Source organism: Lagopus muta, chromosome 20 (genome assembly GCF_023343835.1).
Source record: "Lagopus muta isolate bLagMut1 chromosome 20, bLagMut1 primary, whole genome shotgun sequence".
NCBI classification, from domain to species: domain Eukaryota; kingdom Metazoa; phylum Chordata; class Aves; order Galliformes; family Phasianidae; genus Lagopus; species Lagopus muta.
This window is the reverse complement of record NC_064452.1, coordinates 4,619,462-4,645,500: the sequence shown is the minus strand read 5'-3', so window position 1 is coordinate 4,645,500 and position 26,039 is coordinate 4,619,462. Positions and strand designations below refer to the sequence as shown.

The window sequence follows — 26,039 nt, the reverse complement described above, 5'->3', positions numbered from 1 at the left end:
CCTATTGGCCCGCGTGACGGGGAAGGGCAGGGCCGGGGCAGCGCCAGGGCTTGCGGGAGCGCCCCCACGCGGCCGGGAGGACCGCCGCCGCGTTGACGGCGCTTTGCGGACGCTTTGCAACGAGGGCAAGCGCTACAGCCGCCCCCCAGCCCCCAAAAGAAAGAGTGCGGAGGCGGAAAGCTCTGTCTAGTATTTTTATTAGATTTCGTTTCCAATATGCCTGTATTGGAAGATTAGGAGACAAAAAAGGCACAAACTCACATTGAAAGAAACAACGAGATCATCTAACCCATTTCTACGGAGTGTGTGTTGCCAAAGGAAAGAGCACAATGAACCGATCGGGGGGAGGCCCAGGGGGGACGAACCCAGAGGGGTGCAGCGTGGGGGGCGACGGGCACCGCTGGCGCACCGACCAGACCCAGGCTGCAGCGAGGTTCCTGCCCCAACCCGACCCCACGCAGCAGGGATCGGGGCACAGCACAACCACGGCCCCAAAGCAGAGCAGCAGCCCAGTGAAACACCTCGGGGACACGGCGGGTTAGGGGGGGCCGTCCAAAATCCATCACAGATGCAGCAACCACGGTGCCGCGGCACCTTCGCTCTGCTCGCCCGTGGGATCCAAGCATTGAGAGTGGAAGGTCCTTGCAGGGTTTGTCTGTCCTCAGGCTGAGGGATGCTTGTGCTTGGGATTAAATTGGGAAAAAAAGCAAAAGAGGAGGAGTGTGACAGGAAGAGTCAGGTCCGAGTTTCTGCATTTTTTCCCAGTTTTGCCACTAATCAGGAAAGCTTTGTGTAAAAGCTCTTACGATAAAATCAGAGGATCAAAAAAGGATTGCAGGGTGGAATGTTACAATCTGCTTCCACGGCGATTAGTGGCATCAGATGGAAAGCCTCTTGGGTAACACAAATTTAAAGAACAAGCGTGCTGTGTATTCTCAGGTTGTCCTCAAGTGCAAGAATCCCTCAGCACGTAAGCGACAAACATCAACAAAGTCAGTGCAGAAATTCTCAGTTAAAAATACTTTAAGCTGAAGAAACTTTAAAGCGGGGCCTACAGTCCTGGAATAATTCTGGAACAGCTACAGGAGATGTCATGAAACATCCTGGTCCCAAATAGCCTTACAGATTAAAATTTAGTATCTTCATCTATTTTACAATAAATTTTAGTTCTGCCTGGTGACATTGATAAAATCCCTCATCCCTCCCCACCCCGCAAAGCCATGTGAGGTCACTGAGAAGAGCCTGCCAGAGTTACTGGTACAATTCAGAGCTTATTGCACTTAGACATGAGTAAGGCAAAATAACAAACTAAAAATAAAGGGATAAACTGCCCCCTCCCCAGAAACCAGAAGCCATCCTCTCCCTCCAGAGCGTGCACCATCTTACCTCGCACCAAAACCAGGCCAGATCCTGGCACATCCCTGCTCAGCACAGCCCTGGGTTATTGCAGGAGCTCCTGCTTGCAGGGACACGAAGGGCTGAAGGAGCTGGATGTACTGCAGAGTGCCAAACAGACTTCTCAAGAGTGGCAGTACACCTGTGTCTGTTTGGCATTCTGTATTCCCTGTCAGTGCTGCCAAGTACCGAAGTGGAAGATAAAGCTACTCTTGGGAATAAATAAAACCAAATATTGGGCCTTACACATAAGCAAGGAAATTCATGTTCTTTCATATGTATTTAATAAAGCAGCATTTCTTTGATTCTGTTCTGCTTATTTGATTGTCTAAAGCTGATATCGACATACAGTTAGTTACAGTAAGTATTTGAGTTCACTGAATACCCAGAGCTCTTCACATGAGTTCGCAGTATCCTTTGCAGTTTAGAACAACTGACATAACTTGGAAAACAACTGCAGGTCTCTCCTAAGTTGCTTTTCTACAGCATGAAGGGAGATGTTTTAATCTGTCTTGCAATGGGAAGAGTATTATTGCTGAGCAGAACCACTGACCCAGGCACCTGAATGCATTCAGATACCGCAACTTCGCTTGCACATCAGCTTTTTGCTACATTTCAATTTGTCCAGGGAGAATCACACTATTATTAGTCAAAATAATTAAAGTTTTTTCAGTTACAAGAAGTCTTAAGTAAAGAACAAACCAGGAAGTTGCAACACATGTCAGGCAACTTGTTGTAATTATTCCGTAAGACTGACACACACAGCTGAAGGACAACGTAGCTACAGGGCCAGAGAGACCACGTACCACTACACTGAAGTTCAACAGCCACCTGCTGAAGGCCCTAGCATGGAGATGCTGAGCACAGGCTTCTAATCAGTCTTGAATTCTTGTGTGCTAAGACAGAACAAAGTAATGCCGTGCAGAAGCCACATGTCATGATATATTCATCGCAGACCAAGAACTATATCTGGCTACTCCTGATTATGTATTCAGATCACATGCCGTTAAATTTGCTACCCTGGGAGCAAGGGTTAGAGTTTATCATTTTATGGAATAGTTTTGCACTCTAAAATGCTGACAGTTTCCCTCTCCGAACAGACATTCAAAGAATGGTGAAGGGCTGGGCAGAACAAAGGTGGCAGTTTATCCCAGTTGGAAAAAAATAATAATTAAAAAAAAAAAAAAAAAAAAAAATCTAAGTCACCACATCACAAGACTATTTTAGCTAAAAATGTCACTTGGAAATCAAACAGGGCCACGTGGAAATTGGTCTGAACACAATGAAAAAAAGGAGGGAGGAGTCGTAAATACAGCGATCTCTAAGTCACACGTCTCCAAGGAGCTGCCTCCTTCACATACGTGCTAACATTGGAGTGCTTGGTACCAGACGGTCTATTTGCTCACAATATTAAAGGGCATCTAGAATTAGCTATGGGAGATTTAAAATCGCCTGCCGATTGGATATAGAAAGGCTTGATCCAGAGATGGTCCGTCAGTCAAAGAGTGTGGATTCCCCAGGCCTTCCTGATGACTGTCTTGCAAACTGAAGTAAAGAGAACAGGAAAACATTTTAGAGCTACTTTGGAAGCCTGGTTTTCCACATGAAGAGGGAGAACGAACCTTCAGAAAGCAAATGTGAGACACTGTCACCAGTTCTGTGCCCTAGCATAGTAAGGCACTGCTTATGAGTTATAACCCAGCACAATGCTTACAACACTGACTAGTGATTTGGCCAGCAAATACAAATTCAGGCATGCTCTCCAGTATAACAGCTTTGTCTCTCCCAGGTTAGCATACTCATAATGAAATATATGAAAAATCAGTAAAAAAAAATTAAAGCCATCATTGCTTCTTCTTTTCCTGCAATGTGCAAGTGGGTGCTCTAAGCCTTGGTCCATTCCTAAACATCATTAAGGTGCAATGCCAGGCACATCCATGCTAAATGCATTTACAAGGGATCTGCAGTTCCTAAGTGCATTCCAAGTATTTGCAGGCACAACTTCTGCTTCAAGTCATAGAAACACGTGTATTACTGAAATAAGAACATCAGTAGAATTTACAGAATGTTCCAGAACATTTTTCTTACACTTTTCACCCAAATATTTCTTCAGAACATTCCTTCAGAATAATTCTGAAAGAAAACAAGAGCTTTGTCAAACTCTCTTGATACCTACAGTGCACAAGGAAGAAGTCACGTTAGTCATCTGCAGCTGTCATTCCTTTCACTGGATCTTTTTCTCTCATCTGAAAGAGGAAAAAAATATTCAAGTATTCATTCTCACATGATGTGATCCCTAAATTTATTGGTGTTGAAAAGGTTTAGTGTCCCTACTTTACGTAAGACTATTAATACCACAGCATCACACAACAGTTTTTGTGATTATGCACATCCAGGAACAATTTAAGTTGCAGGTCTGCTAGGATCTGGAACCACCATCTAAAGGGAAGAATGAATGTGAAATTACCCTGAGGTGTGTGAAGGAAGGCAATGGGGCAGTACAGGACACAAATCATGGGGCCAATGGACTCATTAAAATCAAATTTGTGTTTCTCATAGTAAGGAAGCAGTGATACACCCCACTACCTGCTTAGAATACTTAGAGCTAAAAATGCTTTTAGTGAACTTCTTTTGGGAAACCAGGACAAACACGTCTGCCCAGATTTAAGCAAGCGCTAAAAGAAAGTATTAATGTGATAAATAAATCATTGACACTCATGCCCTCATTACCTGTGGGTCACTGTGTTTATTGGCTTAACAACAAGTTGAGAAGTCCCTAATGATTTGAAGGAGATGCCAGCACAACTGAGTCATAGCCAATTATTCAAACCACAAGAAGCATGACCTAAATAACAGGAGGACAATACGCACTGTGCTATGACAATGCCGCAGTCTTTCCTCCATACTGGATAGAAACAGTTCCTCACACAACCCACACGTGCCCTGCTTTTCCACTGACCTCATCCAGCTGTCTCTTGGTCTCGTCCTCCATCCTACGGATGTCCTCCATAGTCAGATCAACCCACTTATCAAGCCAGCAAAAGAGCTGCCGATGGAAGTTTGTGAAGAGACGCTTTTCTTGCTGCAAGAGGAGGAGGAATGAAACAAAGCAAACTTATCCATAGGGCAATTAACGTGGATCTACCCAGATCTCAACTTTCAGAGATGCATTCACTGAAGAACCAGTTCCCTAACCTACCTTTCTACATAGCCACCAAAACTGGAGACTGGTGCTAGCTCAGTTTTATTCGTTTTAAACAGAATATTTAGAGCCTTGAATTCCTCATAGAAATGCACTTTTTTTTTTTTTCAAGCCTAGGCAGCAGCCTACACAGTGCCTTGAAAATATCAGTGAACGCTTTACTAGTTTGCTTTGATTTGATGGCATTGTTTTGACTGAATAAAGCACTCTAGGCTTGGCTTACTCAGAACAAGATAGTTGGCCTGAAGGAGCACAAAAAAGGGAAACAGAATAAAAGTAATTCTTGACTTGCTAAAAACCAGAGGTTAGCAAGTACAAAGAGTAGGCATGCACCTACCTTGCTTTTCTGTTTTCCAGTGACCCCATCCAGATCCTCCTAAACAATACTGTTTTCCACAGCTGAAACCCTTTCAGCAGAAGTAACTGATGTGTACAAGCTGCTCCAAGTTAGGAGCAATTGATTGGCATTTTACAGGAGATGTTAGGCAGGAGCACTGCTAAACAAGGGCATATAATGGCTCTTGGAAAGCTCTCATTAGGGAAGGACACTTCAGCTTTACCAATTGTGGTTTCACATTTGATAAACTGATCAAAACCAACTCGACTACTTCGTAATGGATTGAAGAACGCTTTGTTCAGGGCTTTTTGTCTCTGATACTTGAAATCCTGCAGCAGTGTGATCATTCCCCTTTAGTGAGCATGGAGTCCTGCCTTTGCAGAAGCAGTACTGCAGTTTATCAACACTAATTACCACGGAGTCACTCGGATCTGAAGTCACAGGCATTTCATGAATATGGATAACCACACCCTCCAATTCCAAGGTCTAGAACTCCAGCTGCAGTTCATGGCTTATGAACTCTTCTACACAAAAAGCTCTTTTCAGGATACTAATTATTCATATTTTAAGTTAATGAAACTTCCAACCATCTGCTTATTTTTTGAACACAGATTCTTCAAGCAGCAGAATGGTAACGGAAAAAGATGTTGAGAGCTCTATAACCTGCCAGAAAAAACCTCAGCTGATTGAGGTCAGATAACCGAAGCTGTAACCATTTCACAACAAAGTCTTGCCCGTGAGCAAAACAGTTCAATGAACAATTCAGATAATTATCAACTAACCTTACCTGAAGATTAGCTACAAATTTAATCCAACTGATTGCAGCATATCAAGCAAAGCCTTGACCGTATCGCTGAGGTGAATGCAGGTTTCAAGCTAGTATCTCCTGGTAGACTGCACTACTAGAGCAACCTGAGATGCTAAAGCAGATGGGAGATGAAACACCTAATTTCCACATCTCCCTTCAGCACAAAGCTCACTTACCTTCTGAATAAAGTTCTCAATCTTATTTTGTAGACCCCACCACTTGAACTTGACTGTTACCAATTTGTAAGCACACATGTATGGACAGTCTGTCTGCTTCCCCAGCTCTTTCTGCAAAGATACAAAGACAGTTGTTCAGGACTCAGGTCAAATGTTTCCAGGAAAGCAGCTCCTTCAGACATAACCTACAATTCCTCACAATCATCTTGCAACCTTACACCTTGACTGTCTTCTCACAAAGAGTTTTGTCACATCTTTGCTCATCCTTTTGGCAGCATACCCAGGAGCACAATGAAAATAAACCCTATTACCTCTATAGGTACCTCTACCTCTCTTCCCTCCATTTTGAACAGACACCATTACTTCCTCTCCTTTGTCCACTATTTTTTTTCTCTATTAAATTTGTGACGTACAAATCTTCACCATTATGATGTGGCTACTTCACTTCCTTAAAAGTCTTCTGACCAAGTCCCTATCTAAAACTTTTTGGGAACCTGTGCAGATTGCATCAGCTGGGTCATCCACAAAATCATGAAGCCTTAAACATAAAAAAAAAACAACAACAACTCCACAGGGTTGGTAAGGCAGACTTTCCTACTTTCTGTTACAGAAGCTATATACATTCTTCCCAAGCAGATCATATCAATCCCAACTTCTGTTCTGCATGCATACTAGAGTTTAGATTACTAGAGATTAGGCTTGCACACCTGCAGCTCCACAGATTCCATCTAAAGTCCCTTTTAAATACTGCTGTCATATTTGCCCAAATAGAGTTTCCAGATTATAGGAATTTAAGAGAAAGGTTGAACATTGCTGCTTGTAACTCAGCTACTTCATCCTTGAATTCTCCTGGCTGAACTCTCGTGCTGAAGAACAGACAGCTCTGGCAATTTCTTAGAATTTATTCTATTTGTACCAAACTTTTCCATTTCCTTTAACTTCAGAACAGGTTATCAGCTGAGGTCAGCATTTCTTTCTGTGCAAGTGAAATCAAACACACTGCAAACATATCTGTGGCCCTAAACCCCAGCATAGGTACAAGCAAACTGCTGTGGTTCCTGAAGTCATGCACAACATACCTTCCAGTTGGGACCCAGAGGTCCACGTCCAGTCTTGACAGATTTAAATTTTGCTGGATCTTCCTCTGCCTTGTAATCCTATTGGACAGACACACAAGATTAAACAAATCACCCTGCTCACAGTCCCACAGGATGTGGGATTTTTCAGATGGGCAAAGATTAACTTCTAGCTGCTTTCTCAAGAGCTTCTGTTTTCAGACTTTAACATCAGGTCAGGTGCTCTTCAAGAAAACACAATTCTTCCCCTTGTGCGGTGCCCTAGATGTATGTGAAGAAGTGGTACTGAACCAAAATGACCTTTGGAAGAACTCCTTCGTAGTAACACCAGCACAAGATAAGCAAGCTCACAGGACAGGTTTCCTGTAATTGCTTTTCTTTGGAAGCTAAATACAACTGCTGCAAGATATAGCTATGCACTATGGTATCTAGTATTTTTCACAGCACCATGAGCATGACGACCCTGTGTTGCACACTAGGTAACAAGCACAGTTAATGTCACAACCACTACCAAAAAGAAGGGGGCATTAGTTACACCTTCTATTGCAGAGCAAATGTTTTGCAGCATTCCCTTCATCCACAGTGGATGAAGGCTGAGGCATCTATCCGATTCCTACCTCCATTCCAACTGAAATGAAAACAAACTCAAAGCCTCATCTGTTCAGTGCAAGAAGTGACAAACCAGTAGCATCTTCTACAGGTCTTCAGCTTCATGTAAACTCATTTGCTCTGACAGCACTAAATTCAGAGCAGTTGGTATTTGCAGATATACCTTAATAACAGCCTAACCTACTGGAAATCAGATGCTACTTGTGTGCTACCAATTCATTTCTACTGGAAAGAAAAACTAAAAATACTGGATTTGCTTTAACACCCGGAGGCAACATTGTGAGCAGGTAAATTAGCCACATTTGAACTGTATTCAGAAATACTAATTAGGGAAACCTCAAATAGCATTCCATCTTTACACTTGCTTGTTCTTTGGGTGTTTTTTTTTGACTGTTTTCCTCCAGTAGAATACAGAAACATCCCTTAGCTTATTATAGTATCCATAGTGATTCTCTGAATGAAGAATGAGCTATATAATTTCAAGACACCAGTGTGAAGCCATAGGTCAGTTTCAAAAAGGAGATGGTTTAAACAAGATGCTGCATAGAAAAGGCAGTGCTGTTTTTTCTTGTTCAGCACTGTAATCAGCTGCAGCGCTGTAAAGCTACACATAATACACTGTTACATGTACTACAAGGCCAAGCAACAGATTTTACAGACAATCTGGACAATGCTTTCAAAACAACTCCTCTTCTAGATTGCTTTAACATGCTTAAGGAATGCCTTCCTCTTTCTTTTATCCTTATTTGTTCTGTAACCTGCAACCACCCCCAGGAACACAGTTCATACATTATCCCTCTTTTAGCACAAGGCCTCCCACACCAGGGAGCTCTTACCCACCTACCATACCTTGGGAAGTACTTGAGATCGATCAGCAATATCTATGTAAATAGCTTCTACATTCTTCCATACATCTGGGTCCAGTGTATGAACCTACAGCGAAAGCACGAGAGTGATGTCATTGATTCAGGGACAACATTCCCATTCTGAGGCAATAAGAACCATATGGAGAGGCAGACATCGACTGCTCCTCCTTCATGTACACACAGTGAACGTTCAGTATCTTGTAAGCAAGCAGAGGTGTTCACACAGAACAAGGGTCTGGGGACAACTTAGCATATAAGCAGGAGTCTCTGCTTTGCTAGTGCTACATGCACTTCCAACCCAGGAGCACTGCTAATAGTTCCATGCAGCAAGCCTCTAATCTACCAAGGAAAGCAGCACTGTGATATTAGACATGAATAAAAGACATGATACAAGTACTTACATTTTCTTGCGTTCCAAGATCTGATTTATGCCAGGTTTCAATTTTGATCAGGAAGTCATCCTTCATATATTCATTCTGTCATCAAAAGAAAGCTTCTTATCATCTTTGCATATATAACTGGTCTTATTAGCTACGTAAGCAGCAGGAAAGTCAACTCAACATGTTAAAACTTGACTGGAGTTTGACATAGGGAACATCAGGTTTTAGCTGTAAACGCATCTTGTTTTTAGAGAAGCTATTTGATCAACAAATAACATAAGATTAAATAAACCTCAAGTTGTTCAACCAAAAAAAAAAAGCTAAACTTCCATTGTTTTAGTGAAATATTTTGAGTTTTCCCCCTGTGTGTTAAAAGCTTTTATTGAAAGGGGAATTTCTACTACTCTAAATACAATTTACAAGGGGTACCATGAACTAGGCAGAAACTGCCTTTTCAAATGCAGTATTGCTCTAGCATTCAGTATATATTTGGATGCAATTCTTCAGTATTAAACTGATGTGTTGAGAGCTTTTCACTCTGTGAAAGGAAGGGACAAGAAGCACAGTTTTCCCAAGTAAGCAAAAACTCTTTCCATTTCTCATTATTGCTGTGAGCAGAACAGGACTTCCAAAAGTAACCCTATCCTCCCTCAAGGGATAGAAATAAAAAGAAGCCTCTGAAACACTCAGCACTTAAAAAGGAAATATCAAATTCAGAAGACAGATTACTTGGACATAATGGCACGAGCTAGCTCTTCTTTTTTAAACAGTTCATTTGGGCAATGGTAAGTTCCCATGTGTAAAGTTAAGATTCGTTGCAGTAAAGAAGGATCTCTGTCCACTGTTATGAAGAATTTGTGGATGTGCCACAGTTGAGAAGGGGGGGGGTCTAACCTACATGATTGTATAACAAAAGCTAAAATGCCTTTAGCTCAAGCTAAAGAGCTTCTTCTATCCGGAATGCTTCATTTCAGATGCTACTACACATGCTTCCACAGATCATCAATAAAAAACAATACTTACTGTAATAACTGGTCCAAGAAATCAACACATGAAAAGAAAGAGATACAGTACTTTAGTGAAAAAAACACCATGCAACAACCAACACCCTCCTCCCACTATCAGCAAAACAGGGACACTTCAGCTTCCCATCTTCAGCTTGAGCAGCAGACACTACGGAAGTGAAAAAACAACCCTAGAAATACAAACAAATAAATAAACAAAATAGTAAACTTCACCCCCTTCTCCTCTGGAAATTCTCAGACTTGGAGACACCCAGAGGAGCAGCAATTAATTATGTACTGCCACTTCTGCTCTCTGGAGTACAGCCAGCTGGATGAGAAGATGGAATAAGTTTGTTCAGCTGACGGCATTTTACCAATCCTTTCTCAGCTTGCAGATAAGAAACCTCTTGCAGTTCTGAAGCGAACACACGCTGGATTTCAGGCCAGTGCAGACCTCATCACTCCTGCATGCAGTAACCAGACCCTCTGCATCTCTACTGCTCGTGGTAACTGAGCTCCCTGGATAGTAAGGCTCAATTATTCAACACAGAATAGCAATTAAAGATCCTGTGACAGTCAGCATCTGTCCTACCTGAGCCACCAGAGTACGTTAACAACTCAACTCTAAGAACGTTTGAAGCTGGTGCTGAACTTTGGTGGTTTGTTCTGAAGTTTGACATGAAGACTTCACTAAGGAGTAATTTTGTTGCAAATACATTGTTTGAATTTACGGCTTTCCAACCCGACATACTGCAGACAGTACCTTATCACCTATCACACACATCCAACTCTCCTCATTGCCTGTGCTGGGGCCTTGGGCTGCTTTAAAACCTCAGCCCTTTGAAGCTGTTTTTTGTTTTATTGATTAATTGGGTTGATGTGTTGGGGTGGTGAGAGAGGATAAGCAAGCAGAACTGGGGCTAATTTTTAAATGGCTGAATTTCATCTTAAAGAACACTTCACTCTCTCCTGCTAGTCCACATGAAACACTGAATAAACCCAGCAAAAATAAGCCAGAGCCTTCCCACCTTCCCATGACAACCTGCTCTTCCACAGCTATACAACATAATTAGCAGCTGCTTCGGAACAGATTTGTTTGCCTTCCTAATTTCTCTTCTACAGGGAAGATTTCTCATTTGTATGGTGAACAAATGAATCTCCTCAGAAACAGCCATTAGAACTTGGATGCTCGAATTGCTATGAATTAGAGCCTGAGGTGTCACAGCAATAGTGCCTACACATCCCAGCTTCACTTGTATCTGTTGGGTTTCTTGACATTTGACCATGGAAAACTCATGCTGACACCCAAAAGAGTGGAACACAACAAATTGCTTTTCTAAAAGCAATTTAGAAATTGCTTTTATTTAAGGTATTATTTAAATTATTTATTATTTATATTTGTGATAATTAATTATTTATTAGGTATTATTTAAATGACACCAATATCTAAGTCAGACTGCAGGAAAGAACCCAAAACAAATCTATTCTCCTTGGCAGCAGCCCACAGTTATAACTATCAGGCATTCCTCACTTCATTTTTACTTAGTAAACGCATACAGCAAAATCTCATGTTACATTTGCTCAAAGGACCAGAGCAAGGCCTCCATTCAGAGCACTTGAAAACAGCTCACTACAGTGCAAACAGCATGGAGAACTGCAGAAAGTCACAAGAGAGGTGTTTCGGTTTCCTCAATCTGCAGCACTTCTTTGACATTATATTATATATATATATATAACATTACATAATATGTATATTAAAGTAGTAACAGCTTCTCTGAGGATATAGCACAAAATGTAGGGATGACCAACTTGACTAAAAAATAACATTGTGATGAACTGTTAATAAAAAGTGCTGTTTTATTCAAACTTAAAGGGCTGCATGCAATGGCTCATGTGCAAGCCAGCAGAGCACAGCACGCTGATATTACCTTGGTGCAGGAGGACACATGCACAAGTACCACTGAGTCCTACACTGTCAAACCAGGTTTAGTTCTTCATGCAGCCCTGGCTCTTAAGCTTCAAATTCCACTGAGAGGACTGAAAGCCACACTAGCTGTTGAAAGGCAGCACAGCGCTTTGTGTGCACAAAGATTCAGAGGCCATCACCACTGGCCTACAGCACAAATACCTGGCTGTACAATGACAGTGCTGAAGGCAGCCCACACCACACACAGTGGTTTCTTCCTCCTGCCCAGTGCTAGCAAGTGAAGGTTTCTGCAGTATTTCTGAGCTTTTCTTGATTCATGTCATGCTGGCAAATACTCTAAACAGATTTTTCAGCCTCCGCATAAAAAACTGCCTTCTGCTCCAACCCTCACATCAATACGCTTTCTATTTCATATTGTATGGGTGTTTATTACAGTTATGGGTGTTTATTACAGTTAAGGCTTTCTTATTTATTTATTCACTTGTTACACTGTTATTTCTAGCATACCAAAACCTAAAATTCTGTTGACTGTGATAGGAAGTCTTGAATGTGACTTTGGTATCGCACTTCTTCCACTTACGTGGAATTTTAGCAGTGTGGAATTGCAGGAGAAGCAGCTAGGAGTAAGAAAACATGATAACTCCACACCTTTGTATCAGAAACAGGTGGAGAAGAAAAGGAGGAGGGGAATATAGATAGCTATTACGTCTAACAAAAAGTCTATTGAGGTCAACTTAGATCTACTTTTATGGTTTAAAGAATTTGAAAGAACTGTTTAAATTTAAAGCAGTTCAATGTAGCTGGCTTGGAAATAAAGTAGGGACCTACTAGCTAATTTAAGTAATATGCAGAAAGGAAACCCCGTAAAAGTGAGAAAGCTGGGTTGCAAATAAATGTGCTTCAGCATAATGAACAAGGAGACACGTTAAAACCTCATTCTGCAGCTGATGGCAGTAACTGAACTTGATTTGAAACATTCATTCCACTATCACTGCTGTAGGTAAATTCCTGTACTGAAGTAATACTAACCTCCCCCACCACAAAGCTTTTTCTCTCTTTTAAAACACTTCATTTCAAATTCTTTTAAGCTGCTGAAAAAGAATGTATGTTTTTATACCGAGTTTCAAGGACAGCTGGAATTTTTAAGTTTACAGTTCCCATTGCAATCGCATCTTAATCGCATCTTAAGTTTACAGTTCCCATCGCATCTCTGCCAAATAGCAGAAATGCATCCTTCAAAGATACAATCGTAAGTTTGGAGACAAAGTTAAAGTTGCAAGTCCCACAGCAGCAGCAGTCTGAAAAACATCAGTGGTCAAAGATTGCAGCTGACAACTTCAGTGAGTAAATAAAACATCCCAGCACTTTGCACAGCCCCAGGAGCCTCAACCCAGAGTTACAATGTACACTTGCTGGATGATCTTTGGATAAGTGTCAAGGTCCCACCCTTAAACAACTGTAGCATTATCTGTTCATCCTTCACTAATCTTAGATCCCACAGTTAAGAAAATATCAACAAGGTGACACCAAACTGCACTGAAAAGACAAAATTCTTCTCTGTTTCACCCTCGCCTTTTTTTTCCTCTCCATTTATTTTCCACCAGGCTGCGCTGTGTCTGAGTACAGAAGAGCTCCTCACACATCCATTTCAGTAGTGTTGCACAGTTGTTTCTTTGGTAGGAATAACACCCCTTTCTTGGTCTGCTCTTTTCCAGTACTGAAATGTATACACACTGTCATCCAGCAGCAGCACAGCAGACATGGAGCTTTCTTTCAACTCTGCAGCCCTGTATTTTGCTTTTCCTGACCACAGAAGGGATGTAAAATATAGAAATCTAAAATCTGACACACTTTCCCCTACTGACTGCCTCCTTCCCTCTTCCTTCCTACCCACCTAAAACCAAGCAACCAAAAAAAGACCCAAAAGCCAGTAATCCACAGCCCTTCCCCACACACTCACCAGTTCTGCAGTAGGGATAGGCATTCCAAGCTTTTTCATGTATATTCAGAGCTCCTTCAGGGGCCAGCATTCTCACAAATGTTGGCACTTTGCTGCAAAATTTGGAAACAGGAAGGAAAGCTTTGATGAGAACTGCATGCAGCAAGAGCTGTGGCCCAGACACTGCAAGATGTGCTTAACATCACCAGAAATACAGATCCTAGAGACTCACACACTGCTAGAACTGGTGGGGTTCTCCTCAGCCCCAGTGCTGGGATTTCCAGAGACTGATGGTGAGGTTAATTTAAACCCTATTTACATAAGAAAGGAAGAAACAAAAAAGAAAATATACAGGCTGAACACAGGTTGATATCTAGGAGGCATTTGATCTTTTGTCAAATTGGCATCAAAATACTGGGTACCAGAATTCCATTTGCTTTAAAAAACAGACAAATTTTCTTGGGAACAACAGCCACAACTGCCTACAGCAGCAGGTGGGTGTTCCAGCAATGCTCTCTTCCAGCTGTACTGTGTGCCAGCTGTTGTTATGCTCCGCCTTACTTCCATGCCCTTCAGCCCTTATAAAATCTATAGTTTATACAGTTGCTGCAATCCCATCCCATCTTCCTCCTCTTGCTTTTGCCTTTTAATCCTGCTTGCCTCTGGGAATGCTTCACATACCTCTGTAAGTGGTAGATCTTGTGTGTGTACTGCCCACGCTCTCCATCTCTCTCGTAGGGTTCATTCACCAGGACCTCTACTCCTTCACCTCCACCAGTTTCATTTTTACTGGCTTCTGCCACAGAATACAGCTGTCCCACTTGATACTAAAGAAGTTAAAGACACGTTATTGTGGTTGCTACAGTACAGCAGAAGTTATAATAATCTTACTAGAAGAAGTCACGGATTAACTTATTTTCTTGGGAGAAGGCAGGGCAAAGGACATCCAGCTGTGTGTCCACATAAGCATCTCACTTCATTTCATGCTGATATAAAAAACCTGAGTGGTAGTAAGGAGAAAAGCACTGCAGATAAGAGAGCTACCTTTAACCCTTAAATCTCAAACTCAGAACCAACACAAATTTAGGAGAATGTAACATGGATGAAAGGAACATCAGGACAACACTGAAAGAAAATGTAGGAGGTATCATTTATTTTTCTTCTTCACGCTTTGGCACACAGGTGTCCCACTTATTCAAGTCAAGTCAAAAAGAGAATAATACACTGACAGTCCTAAACTAATAAACACATTAATTTATCCCAAAGAATTCCCTTTTTTTGTTTTTAATTTTTTTTTATTTTTTTCCACAAAATGGAGTGTGGGAGGGAAGGTAGGAAAGAACCGAAGACAGAAGACACAAGGCATTTGTAGGATCTAATTTATGTCCTCTAAGATACAAATGTTAGATGTGCAAAGTTTCAGAGCCCAGAAGAGCTAAAGATGAGGATCCTGCAAGTGCAATTCAGAACAACTAAGTTAGCAGCTTGAAATCAAGAGGTGCTCTGCATCAGAAAGGTTTCCAGTAACGTGCTACTACTTTTTAAGGCTGAATATGGTGAAATTACTCTTCTTAGCCCTCATGATGTACTAATATACTCAGAGCTCTCTTGTCAAAATTGACCCCAATCACATCAGGTCATTTGTCTTCACTGAATATCTGTTTCTCTTTGAGTCTAGTTTGAACTCCGTTTTGACAGGGCTTCCATAATAATGCATCTTCTTTCTTCTCAGTTGTCTTGATCCAAATCCAAACAATCTCTTATATCAATTAGCAAACTCATTCTGAAAACTTCATTTAATGAAATAACTGAATCAAGTAGTGACCCACATGACCCCTGCTCTCACTGTGCCCCTCCTATTTTTCCTACTAATTTTGTTCAGCGTGGGCGTTTGGTTTGGTTTCCCCTCTGTGTCACACTTCCCATCAGTCAGGAGCATTAAGCCACTAACAGGGAAAGAACACCATTTCAACATACAGTAAAATTCTTACCTTTCAGATCATTTTTTAGTCACTTACAGACATTCTTTTGGCTGTATTAATTCTCAGAAATCACTCACACTACTTCCTGCTGTACAATCTCTTTCAGAAGAAGCATCCACATGTTTCAGAGGGAAGAGCAGAAGAAAATCAAGAACGTGTAGAAGAGAGAACATTCTCCCATCCGCAGAAGATGTGAAGACCAATGCGCTCCTGCCTCTAGCTGAAGAGGATGCAGAGCTCAAAAAAAATGTGCTGAAAAGAGGAAAATTCATGCAGAGCTTTTTGAAGAAAAGTCAGGTGAGCAGACAAGGCTTGAGAATGAAGTTAAAACAAAAGGTCGAAGGGAAGTGCTTGAAACAAAAGCAGTTTTCAGAGCGCAAAAGCGATCAAACCAAGTGTTGCCAACGGCAGCACAGGGAGGCTGTGTGAAAGGGTAAAGCACAGAGACAGACATCAGAAGTGCAGGGACAAAAAGAAAAAAATCGTCTGAAAACTTTACCACAAAGCAGTGGAATGCTGCCTAGGCCTTCTCCCATCTCCCTACAACAAGGCTGTGCACAAAGGATCAGGAATGGCACTTAACACTATACAAGGGAACTCAAGCTGCAAAAGTGGAGTACTACTCAGAGCTGACAACCCAGAAATGCATCACTGGGCTGACACACCTTCAGGAAGAAGGAAGACACCTCCAGTGGCTAAGTTTCATTGTCAGAGCACCTCAAATAAAAACAGAAGCCAAGTTCTGCAGCTTTTGTACCAACTAGTGCTAACAAAGGCTGTATTTCCAAGACAATGCTTACTCATTTTGGGAGAGTAGAGATATGCCAAAGGTACGTTAGATATCCTGGCCTCAGCTAATCTGGAGCAGAGCAAAAATCACATCAGAGGGACTTAAACAAGGGCTCTATGCAGACTCAGACTCACCACAGAAGCATGTTAGGAAATTTAACAGGTAGTCAGCCTATCAAGAGAAAGAAAAAAAGGAAAAAGCATTCATCCATCAAATGTAGTCTATAGGAAAAGCAATCTACAGAGCACCTCCTCCTAGCTCAGAGCTACAGCTGCATCTCTCCAGAAGGAGCAGGCCAAGCTGTGCAAGCACCCCTCACTTGGCTGGGTGGTTCTTGCACTGACACCAGCAGATTGGGTTTCAGTCTGGATTTTGGATTGCAGGGTAACTCTCTGCCTTCTGACATTTCATGCACTACACTGATGACTCCCTGCAGATGACCCACAGAGAACAGAACATCCACCTTCCTCCAGAAGAGCAAAACATGAGAGTTGTGAAATCTTAGAAGTAAGCTGACTTAGTAGGGTAAAAGCCACACGTACACTCATGGAGAGGAGAACATGAGTTTGGCAACTACAGCACTAGAGGGGCAGACTGCTTTGCAGCAAGTCTCGGGACAGGTCTCCTGAGGCACAAACTAATTCCTCTTAGTAACAGTTTCTCATTCATTCCTTCTCCCTCTTAAATACATGGGTCAAAGTTCAGGCTCTAAGAGGATAAGCCCTTCGGTTGGGCATCTTCAACATTTAATCTTCACTGTTATTTCTGATCCTTTAATCGCATTGATAGAAGAGGAAAAGGCCCAGATAAAACTGTCCCAATGAACATCTGCTTGTGAAAATTAACAGAAAAATGGATTCTGGCTCCATGAAGAAGGGAGCATCAGACAGACGTATCCTTTGAGCCCTGAAACATCTCTCCTGCAGGAAGTCACCTCCCTCAACGTGTGTCACAGCACCTCTTATAGAGCAGACAGCATATCTTCTTCACACCACATTTCATTCAGAAGGCTTGATCTCAACGTAGCCATCTTCAAGAACAGTTATTTTCCTGAAAGCAGCTTTGAAAACAATTAATAAATAAGAGTCTTTTGTGTTTGGCAAGCTCTTTCCCACGTGAGAGGAACAGAGAGGCAGCACAGAATGTGTACACACAGCTCTAATCCATACCAGCATTTCCAAGTGGCAGCTGGTGAGACACCCACACAGCAGCTCAAGATCTTGCTCTCAAAGTCAGCACTGTGCAACACAATGCTGATCAGAGAAGAGCATAGGTAAAGACCTAAGATACAACAAGATATATACCTTTTTTTTGTTCCTTGTAGTACAAGAATGTCTGAAATAACACAGGAGAGCAGCTTGCAGCCTGCACTTATGCAGGACCAAATTCTGGCAGAGTTTCCTAGCAAGACAGTTTGCTATGGTCTAACTCCTACACCCAGCCTTCAAGTTTTAGTCATCACCAGGGACTCTCTTGCACTGTTTTATTCCCCATCGTAGCAGTTGCACAGCTAGCTATTTTCCACTGAACTCTAAATCTATTAACACCTCTCCACTATCTTCCTGATCACTGTTTTTGTCTTGAATTCCTTACTATCAGTTAAGCTCCATTTGTTAGGGGTGAAAGGACTGAACAGAAAATCCCTGGCATATTATGGAACAACACAGAAGACTGCCTCAGCCCTATTACAATGCCTTAAAGACACAACTGTTCTCATCCTCTACATTATGTATGAGCACCATACTTCCAGCAACAATTTGCATGCTGAAGGAGTGAACTTCTCAGTCCCTCAAGTAAAAATTCCTTCTATTACATCTCCTAGAGACAGAAATGCTCCATGAGGAGCTGCACAGCAAAGAGCGACGGCAAGTCTCCAGAGCCCTGCAAGCAAGGAAATTCTTGAAAGCAATAAAGTTGGAACATGTGTTTTGTAGTACAGACAACAGAGTAGTGACCAAGTGATGCACAGATGTATCAGCATCTCTCTGCACAGGAAGGAGGATGAAGATACACAGACCCAAAGCAGTAGTCATTCCTTCAGTTAATATGGAAATAAACCTTCTTAAGCATGCCTTTAAAACTACCATATGATGCAAGTGCATGTGCAAAGCTTAGTGAATGTAAGAACTTTCTGCTTAGGGAACTGCTTCCTGAAACCTAGCCTACAAATCACATGAGAACCACCAGATCTTGGAAAGGGAACACAGTAACAATATATGAGCTTGGGGAAAAACAGCATTTAGTAAATTGGTGGATTGTCCTCATCCCAGCATACTGAGGTGTTCCCTCCAGAATTCTCATTTCTTCTCTTCTAACAGTATATGCACTGCATTTTACAGACTTTTCACTATGCTCAACTCTCTGGAACTCCTTGGATCCAGAGGAGAGGAATGACCTCAGAGCATCCTCTGAGAAGGAGGCTGCAAGAGAGCAACGCAGTTACATACAGCCTGTAAACCCAGTTTCCACAGAAGCAGCCTGAAGACAAGGCTGAAAACACGCCTGGCACTGAACAGCCAGCAAGGGAGGGAAAAGAGCACAGCGAGGGACTCGCTTTAACTGGATGAAGTTTAATCCCAGTATCAGAGAACTCAGAAAGATCCTGTCCTGGGTTCCATCCAATCTAACCCCCTCAAAGAAACAATCTGTATACTGATGCTATAACTTGCTCATTGCACAGCTTGATACCTAGAGGCATATCACTATGAGGCAGAGCTCCTGCTAAGGACTTCCATTTATCGAGCTCTGCAGTACCTCACCATTTAGACACAGCTTTCTTAAACGCTTCCTCTGCCTCTTGCAAGTTTGCATTCCTTGTTTACCTGCTGATGTTTCTGTTAGCCCATCTTTTGGCAAGGACTTCCTCACACAAGCAGCATTCAGGCACAGCAGAAGATCTAAATATACATACCTAATACTTCAGTAAAGCTTCTGTTAGAATGGTTTGAAACAGAACCATGCAGAAAACATATAAGCTATAGGTATGGAGTACACGACAGACAGAAATTTGGTATGTCCCAGTCCTGCATCAAGATAATATGCAGACCTAAAATCATTTTGGTGACAGACCTAGATTGCCATCAGCATGAGATGCCTTCCTGAGCCACAGGAATATGAAACTCAGCTTAGATGTTTCCTTTTTACCAAGCAGTCTCACGGTTGCTGAAACTGCACCAAGATCTGAAGTGTGCTCTGTCAAAACAGTACGGAACTGACAAAGGAGTATGCTTAAAACAGTGCTGCCATGATCCAGCTTACCACTTCTGTACCATATCCAGGGAAAAGACAAACAAGAGTCCTGTTACTGCAGCTCCTCCTAACAGTTAGAGCAAGGCCTTCATCAGAACTTGCAAAAAAAACCCAACAAAACAAACCAAAACAACAACAACCATTCTACAGACAGATATCCTGCAAGAGCAGTGTTCAACATAGAAGAGGAAAGGGAAGCTGCAACTCCCTGAGAAAAGAGCAGAGAATCAGCTACAGATTCTGCACAGCTATTCCTTGGCTAGCTTGGCAATCAAAATCACTGCCTGCATTATAAATGACATTTCTCCTTTCAATTAGAACTTTACATAAAGAACAAGAAAGCTTTCTTTCTGCAAGATCTAGAGAAGAGTTTTTAAAAGTGCTATGACGTAGAGATATAATCTTTCTTTTGCTATACCACCCTCACAGAACAGAAGAATTGATTTCAATTCACAAAGAGCAACAAGAGAGTTCTAGGAAAACACAGACCAAAGTGTAATTTAAATTTGTATTAAAGCTTTCTCTTCATGTTAAAGAAAAAGAACAATTGCATCAATTAAAAGGAAACCACTTCAGAACAGTCTGACAAGTTGAGATTTATCATCATATCTGGACGTACCTCATACCTCAGTCTTAAGAAATGAAATTATTTGATCGAAACACAGTGAGTTAAATCATACAGAAGCCCTGAAGTTGGTGTATCTGTTTTGTGCATTTTCCAGCTTTTGTGCATACTGCTTTGATCACAAGTTTATTTACAGCCCTAGAGAAAGGAAGTAACAAGAAAAGGACTCACCTCCTCCACAGACACAGGCAGGATAACACGGCTGAAAGAGAACACAGAAACAAGAAAGTTAACAAATACAGCCGCAACATTTAGAGGGCGCATTTCTCACAGCAACAACCACACAGCTCTCATCTCCCCACATAACCCCAGTGTCCACCTAGCACATCACCCCTACTTTCAAGACTGTTTATGTAACAACCTCAAAGAAAATCACTTACATGATTTGGCATAACTGCAATCCTATGCTACAGCTAGTAATAATATTCTACCACCCTGCAAGTCCATGCACAATCAAAACAGTTGCACGCTCCTTCTCACGACATCCTTTCAGTAGTCACGTCTTAATTCTCTTCAAGTTGCTCAAGAGCACTGCTAAGTGCTTCAAGAGTTTTGTACAGATTTGTCTTAGTTACAAGTCATGGAGGATTTGTTTATATGTCCTGTGCCATAGGAAGGAACACCACACAGAGAAGTACTGGGAGGCTTTCTCAGAGCTGACCGCAAAGGAAGGCGCCGCCATTTCTACATGTGAGTCACTGCGGTTTCCTGAACGCCTCTTTGAATCAACTGACTGGGTTCTGGCTGGTTCTGCTCTGTAGACCACTGTGATTTCTTGAAAATACAAGAATAAATCCAAACTCAAAGCTGACAGATGCATGAACTTTAAGGCATTTTTCTAAAAAGTTCTTATTTTTCCTCTGAAATCAGATTTGAGTTCAACTTCTGCTTTCAGTAAGGATGATGGTGAAACAGGGAACCAGAACAAGGCTCAGATATGAAATGGACACAGTTACCACGGGTAGAAGAAATCTCATTTCCTTCTGAATTAGGATGTATTAGGATATATTGGGATTAGAATAAAAGTCCATTATATTAATAACCGTTTTATTTTTTTTAAACACAACTGGTGAAAATGGAACATTTCTCCTAGACTAAAGGAATGTTAGCAGCAAGATACCACAAAAGAAACTGAAAGAGGGGTAAAAGTTTAGAGATTTTGCAAGATTTCTTATGACAGCAACTCTTTATGCTGGCTGCGCACTACTGTAGGAAGAGCTACTGAGAATTGCAGATGAAGTTCAGCATCAATAGAAGCTGAATAATGCATTACAGGCATTCATTTTCCCCAACACATGGGGTAACAAGCCCCAAATAAGCCATCACCAACATTTATCTTGGTGCTGCTATGGGAAAGCATCTGAAACTATCAGTTCAGTAGTGTTCAAAAAATAGATGAAACATCAGAAATTGAAGCACGCTATGTACACAAAAGTAAATGACAGTTATGCCACTGTAACCTCTCATGCATCAGCACCTTGAATCCTGCATATAGTCCTGCTCACCTCACCTCAAAGAAGGTACAGAACATGTGAAGGGGGACAAAAAAAGATTATGTGAGATGGGAAAAAGCTTCTGTGTGACAGCAGAGCAGTTGTATGAGGCCCTTTATCTTAGGAGAAAGGACAGCCAGAGGGTTAAGACAAGGTTGTGTTACAGAGCCACGAATGGAGCTGGAAAAAGAATGGAGAAGGAATGATTGTGTCTTACAGCAGGAACCCAGGTCAGAACAAAAATCATTAGGTAACAGATTTGAAACCAATCAAGTGTCCTTTGTTACATCATGCATATTAAGCTATGCGATTCCCTGCCAAACACAAGAAGTGTAAGCAATTGTAAAACGGGATTTGAACAGTTCATGGAAGTTCATGTGCCACCGAAGAATGATTGCTCCTCTCAGTATTTATACGTTGTCTCCTAAAAATATCAGCTAGGAGGCAAGATGGAACAGGACCTTTGGTCCAATTCAGTACGACGTTCCTGACATAGGGGAGAAGTTTAAAATGGGAAAATGGCTTGCCACAGGTAGAATGTGCCACCAAATGTGGCACTGGTTAATTGGAGGATTGAAAGAGGAGGGATAGGATAAGCAAAGGTGAAAAAGCAAGGAGTGAGGAAGGAAAAGTGATGTTTGAATGGATTTCAAATAATGCCTTTTGAAGATCTGGCATAAAAAGATTGATGTAAGCTAATGAAATTTTATGTAAGAAATCAAAAAGCACCAGATCTGAATATTATCTTATAGTTTGATGTTCACCAATGGAGAAACAGAAACAAGAAGTTAAATAGTTTGCAGTTTGTTTTGCCTAGCAAACAAAGAATGCAAGGGATGACCAACATTTATAGGTCATCAAGTGATAAAGGAGGAGGAGGAAGAACTACTCCATAGGATCCAGAGAAAGAGCCTCCCAGGAGCAGCAGGAGGAACAAAGACTCCTAAAAGTTTGGGGCAGAGATGGATCAAATGATGAGAAATGATTACGGCGCGGTTGCCTGCCACACCAAGGACAGGAAAATGAAGAACACTGAACATGCCTCCTAAATTAAAATATGCCTCGACTGACAGCAAAGGGAAGTTCTGCTGCAGAGAAGGTCAGTGTTGTTATCGTCACTTCGCAGGAAAGGGAAGCAAGTCTCCACGCTCAGATTCTCCTCAAGGTCTTTGATGCAGTTTAAATCCAAACAGAGAGAGCATGCAAGCAGGCAGGACCTCAGCCACCATTTATGAACCTTGCAAGCAAGCAGACAAACAACCATAAAGCTTATCTGGAACACGGCTAGGTATGAATGAAAGATAAGCCCAAAAGACTATCAGGGCATCAAATGAAAACTTTAGAGCTACCACTGCATGACCATCAGTAAAAGAAGCTGCACAGAAAAGACGGATGATGCAGACTGACAATAAGAGATGTGACACCACTTTTTATCGTACTGTTCTGTATCCACAGTGTCTCCTCAAATACCTCCGGAACACACAGTAACACCCTTTTGATTTAGCAGGGAGGGGTCACAGAGTTGGAGGAATCATCGGCTCGGGTGACACACAGCTGCAGCTCACCTTTATTTTTATGTCTTATGCTGGGTAGGCCGTGAGGTACCTGTATGTATCAGCAATAGGGAATGGCTTTCAGTATCCAGGTCATGCCAACACAATAGTTTCCATATGCCTTGAGTAACTCTCACCCAGAACATAAGATAACAGTCTAAAGCCACCTCTGATGGCATGCAAAATGGGCAACTTTTTACATGCAACGTCAAGGAAAACTAACAAATACCAGCACCAACAGTGACAACTCAGAACAGAGAACTGTTGGAGCTAGTTGGGCATCCCAAACAGTGAGGAATACATGCACGTATGCTTAAGCACAGTTCAACCTTGAGTGTCCTTAGAGCTACGTACATCTTAGAGACACAAAGAACGGAAGGGAGAAAAAGAAGAGGACAATACAGAAGATTTGGTGACCCTACTGAAAAAGAAAAAAGAAAAAAAAAAGGAATGGAAGCCTGTAAGAATGAACACGTTTAGTAATTCCTGTCTTTTAACCTTCAGTCATAATGTTTACTCTCCACACTTGATCTCTGGAAGAAGCAGAATAAAAGACCAGCAGGTATTTTGATCTGGTGGTGTAAATGATAATTCCAAGTAAAATGACTTTTGGAAGTCATCCTCACCAAAATTAACTTCTCATACACTCAGAAGTCTGAACATTTTAAGTACATATGTTCCATCTTTACCAGATGCCCTGTAGGCAGCACAGCTCACTGGCAAGTGAGCTTTACCGCAGTACAGGACAAGAAATTGAAACTCTAAGCAGAAGCATGAAAACAGATATATGGACTTGAACAGAAATAAACCAGACAGGTACTCTTAAAGGCAAAGTGCCTTTACCAACTAAATTTATAGGAAAACATTCACAAAAAAGATGTTAGAGAAGACATTACTTCTCACGCATCTGAAACTGAGTGCTCAGCTGTGCTTCTGTCTGCTTGCACTACAGAAGGTAACGCTGCCTCAGTGTTACACAGACCAGTCCTTGAATTCTACATCCTCATTGTTGGATAAAAATAGCAAGGGTTTAAACATTAGCAAAAAAAAAAAAAGAAAAAAAAAAAGTTAGTCAAGCTTTAAGACAACTATAAGGATCAATACAACGTTCAATAGAGTTCTAACATTTAGATCCAGACCAGGTCCACGATCTGGCAAAGCTGCTCTAAGGAAGACACCGTCGCCTAGGTAAATATGTCTAAGAGAAGGACTGAAAGCACATTTTATCATTAGGGTCACAGCTACCTTCCATAAGGAAAAGGGTGGAGGGGGACGGGTAGATAAGTGCTGGACAAGGGGAAATGGTTTTAAGCTGAGGAAGGAAAGATTTAGGTTGGATGTCAGGGGGAAGTTCTTTACAAAGAGAGAGGTGAGGTGCTGGAACAGCTGCCCATAGAGGCTGTGCATGCCCCGTCCCTGGAATTGTTCAAGGCCAGATTGGATGGGGCCCTGGGCAGCCTGGTCTGGTATTAAATGTGGAGGTTGGTGGCCCTGCCTGTGGCAGGGGGGGTTGGAGATTCATGATCCTTGAGTTCACTTCCAACCTTGGCCATTCTGTGATTCTGTGGGGGGAAGGGATGGAAGATGTGCAGCAGCAGGCACAGCCTGCAGACACCCAGCCAAAGTGCGTCGGTCCAAAGGAGCGCACCGTGTCGGCATGCATAAAGGCACTGAACAAAAGACTTTGGAAGCAGCAGTGTGACTAATTGCCACACACCGCTGGGAGGGATCCACCAGGCTGTCTTCTACCTCTCCTTTTTCCACCGCCAGGCAGAAAACTGCAGCAGCCTCGGGGAACAGCAAGGTGAGGGCTGCACACCAAATATCCCGATGAGATGCTGGGTCTCAGCTGGAGTTGTCTCAGCTGGAGTTGCCAGCTAGCTGCTAAAGGAGAGGAATGGGATAAAAAACAACGGGGAGGGGGGAAGGGGGGAGAGGAATCGCAGCATCCCATCGAAACGCCGTACCCAGCGGTGACAGACGGCTCCAAAGGCCGCGGGGGCACCCGCACCGCCGGTTGTGCTCCCGGGAGGGGGAGTGGGTCACCGCACCCCTCAAGGCAAAGCCGCAGCGATACCCGAGCTGAGGGCACCCCTCAGCCCGCCGTGACCTTCATTCCTTCATTCCTCCTTTCCTCCATTCCCGCCACCCCCGGCGGCGCCGCGGCCCTCACACAGCTCCCCCCTCCTCACACGGCGCCCCCCCCACCCACACCTCAACCCGCAGTGCGGGGCCGGGCCGCCCCCGCACCTCCTCACAGCGCCGGGCCCGGGGGAAGAGAGGAGGGGGGGGTGAGGGGAGGACAAGCGAGGGGGCGAAACGAGAAAGAGTCGGGGGAAAAGGGCCGCCCGCAACACTCACTATTCCTTGATGAGCACCATGGCGGAGCCTCCCGCCCGGGACGGCCACGCTGAAGGTGACGGGCGCCTCCCGGCCGCTCCGCTGGACCGCGCCGCACCGGGACGGGGGGGGGAAGGGGGGGGCAGGGCGGCGGGAGCAGGGGCGGGGCGTTTCTGCGGCAACCGCTGCGTCACGGCGCCACGCAGGCGTGCTTACGTCAGCAGCGCGCGCGCCTGGCGGGAGGCGCTGCGTGTGTGGCGGAGGGAGGGGTTGGCGGGCGGTGGTGTT

The 26,039-nt window shown here is 42.8% G+C and overlaps 1 protein-coding gene across 1 annotated transcript; it reads right to left on the bottom strand.

The window, feature by feature from the left end:
- Positions 1-180: 180 nt before the first annotated feature.
- PITPNA (phosphatidylinositol transfer protein alpha) lies at positions 181-25,898 on the bottom strand. Its single transcript, XM_048966769.1, has 12 exons — positions 25,773-25,898; positions 20,537-20,567; positions 14,401-14,546; positions 13,741-13,832; positions 11,359-11,366; positions 8,871-8,945; positions 8,453-8,536; positions 6,998-7,075; positions 5,919-6,029; positions 4,355-4,477; positions 3,572-3,641; positions 181-2,940 (listed from the first exon to the last, which is right to left on the bottom strand). Exons 1-11 carry the CDS (start codon positions 25,790-25,792, stop codon positions 3,594-3,596), a joined length of 816 nt encoding a protein of 271 aa, XP_048822726.1. The 5' UTR covers positions 25,793-25,898; the 3' UTR covers positions 181-2,940; positions 3,572-3,593.
- Positions 25,899-26,039: the final 141 nt, after the last annotated feature.

What these genes read in the sequence shown, in the direction of transcription:
- PITPNA (XM_048966769.1), bottom strand. Translation starts at nt 25,792, where the DNA reads ATGGTGCTCATCAAGGAATA. An exon ending in ATGGTGCTCATCAAGGAATA is followed by an intron (nt 20,568 to 25,772) that starts GTGAGTGTTGCG and finishes GTTCTCTTTCAG; the next exon opens with CCGTGTTATCCTGCCTGTGT. An exon ending in CCAAGAGACAGCTGGATGAG is followed by an intron (nt 3,642 to 4,354) that starts GTCAGTGGAAAA and finishes TTCCTCTTTCAG; the next exon opens with ATGAGAGAAAAAGATCCAGT.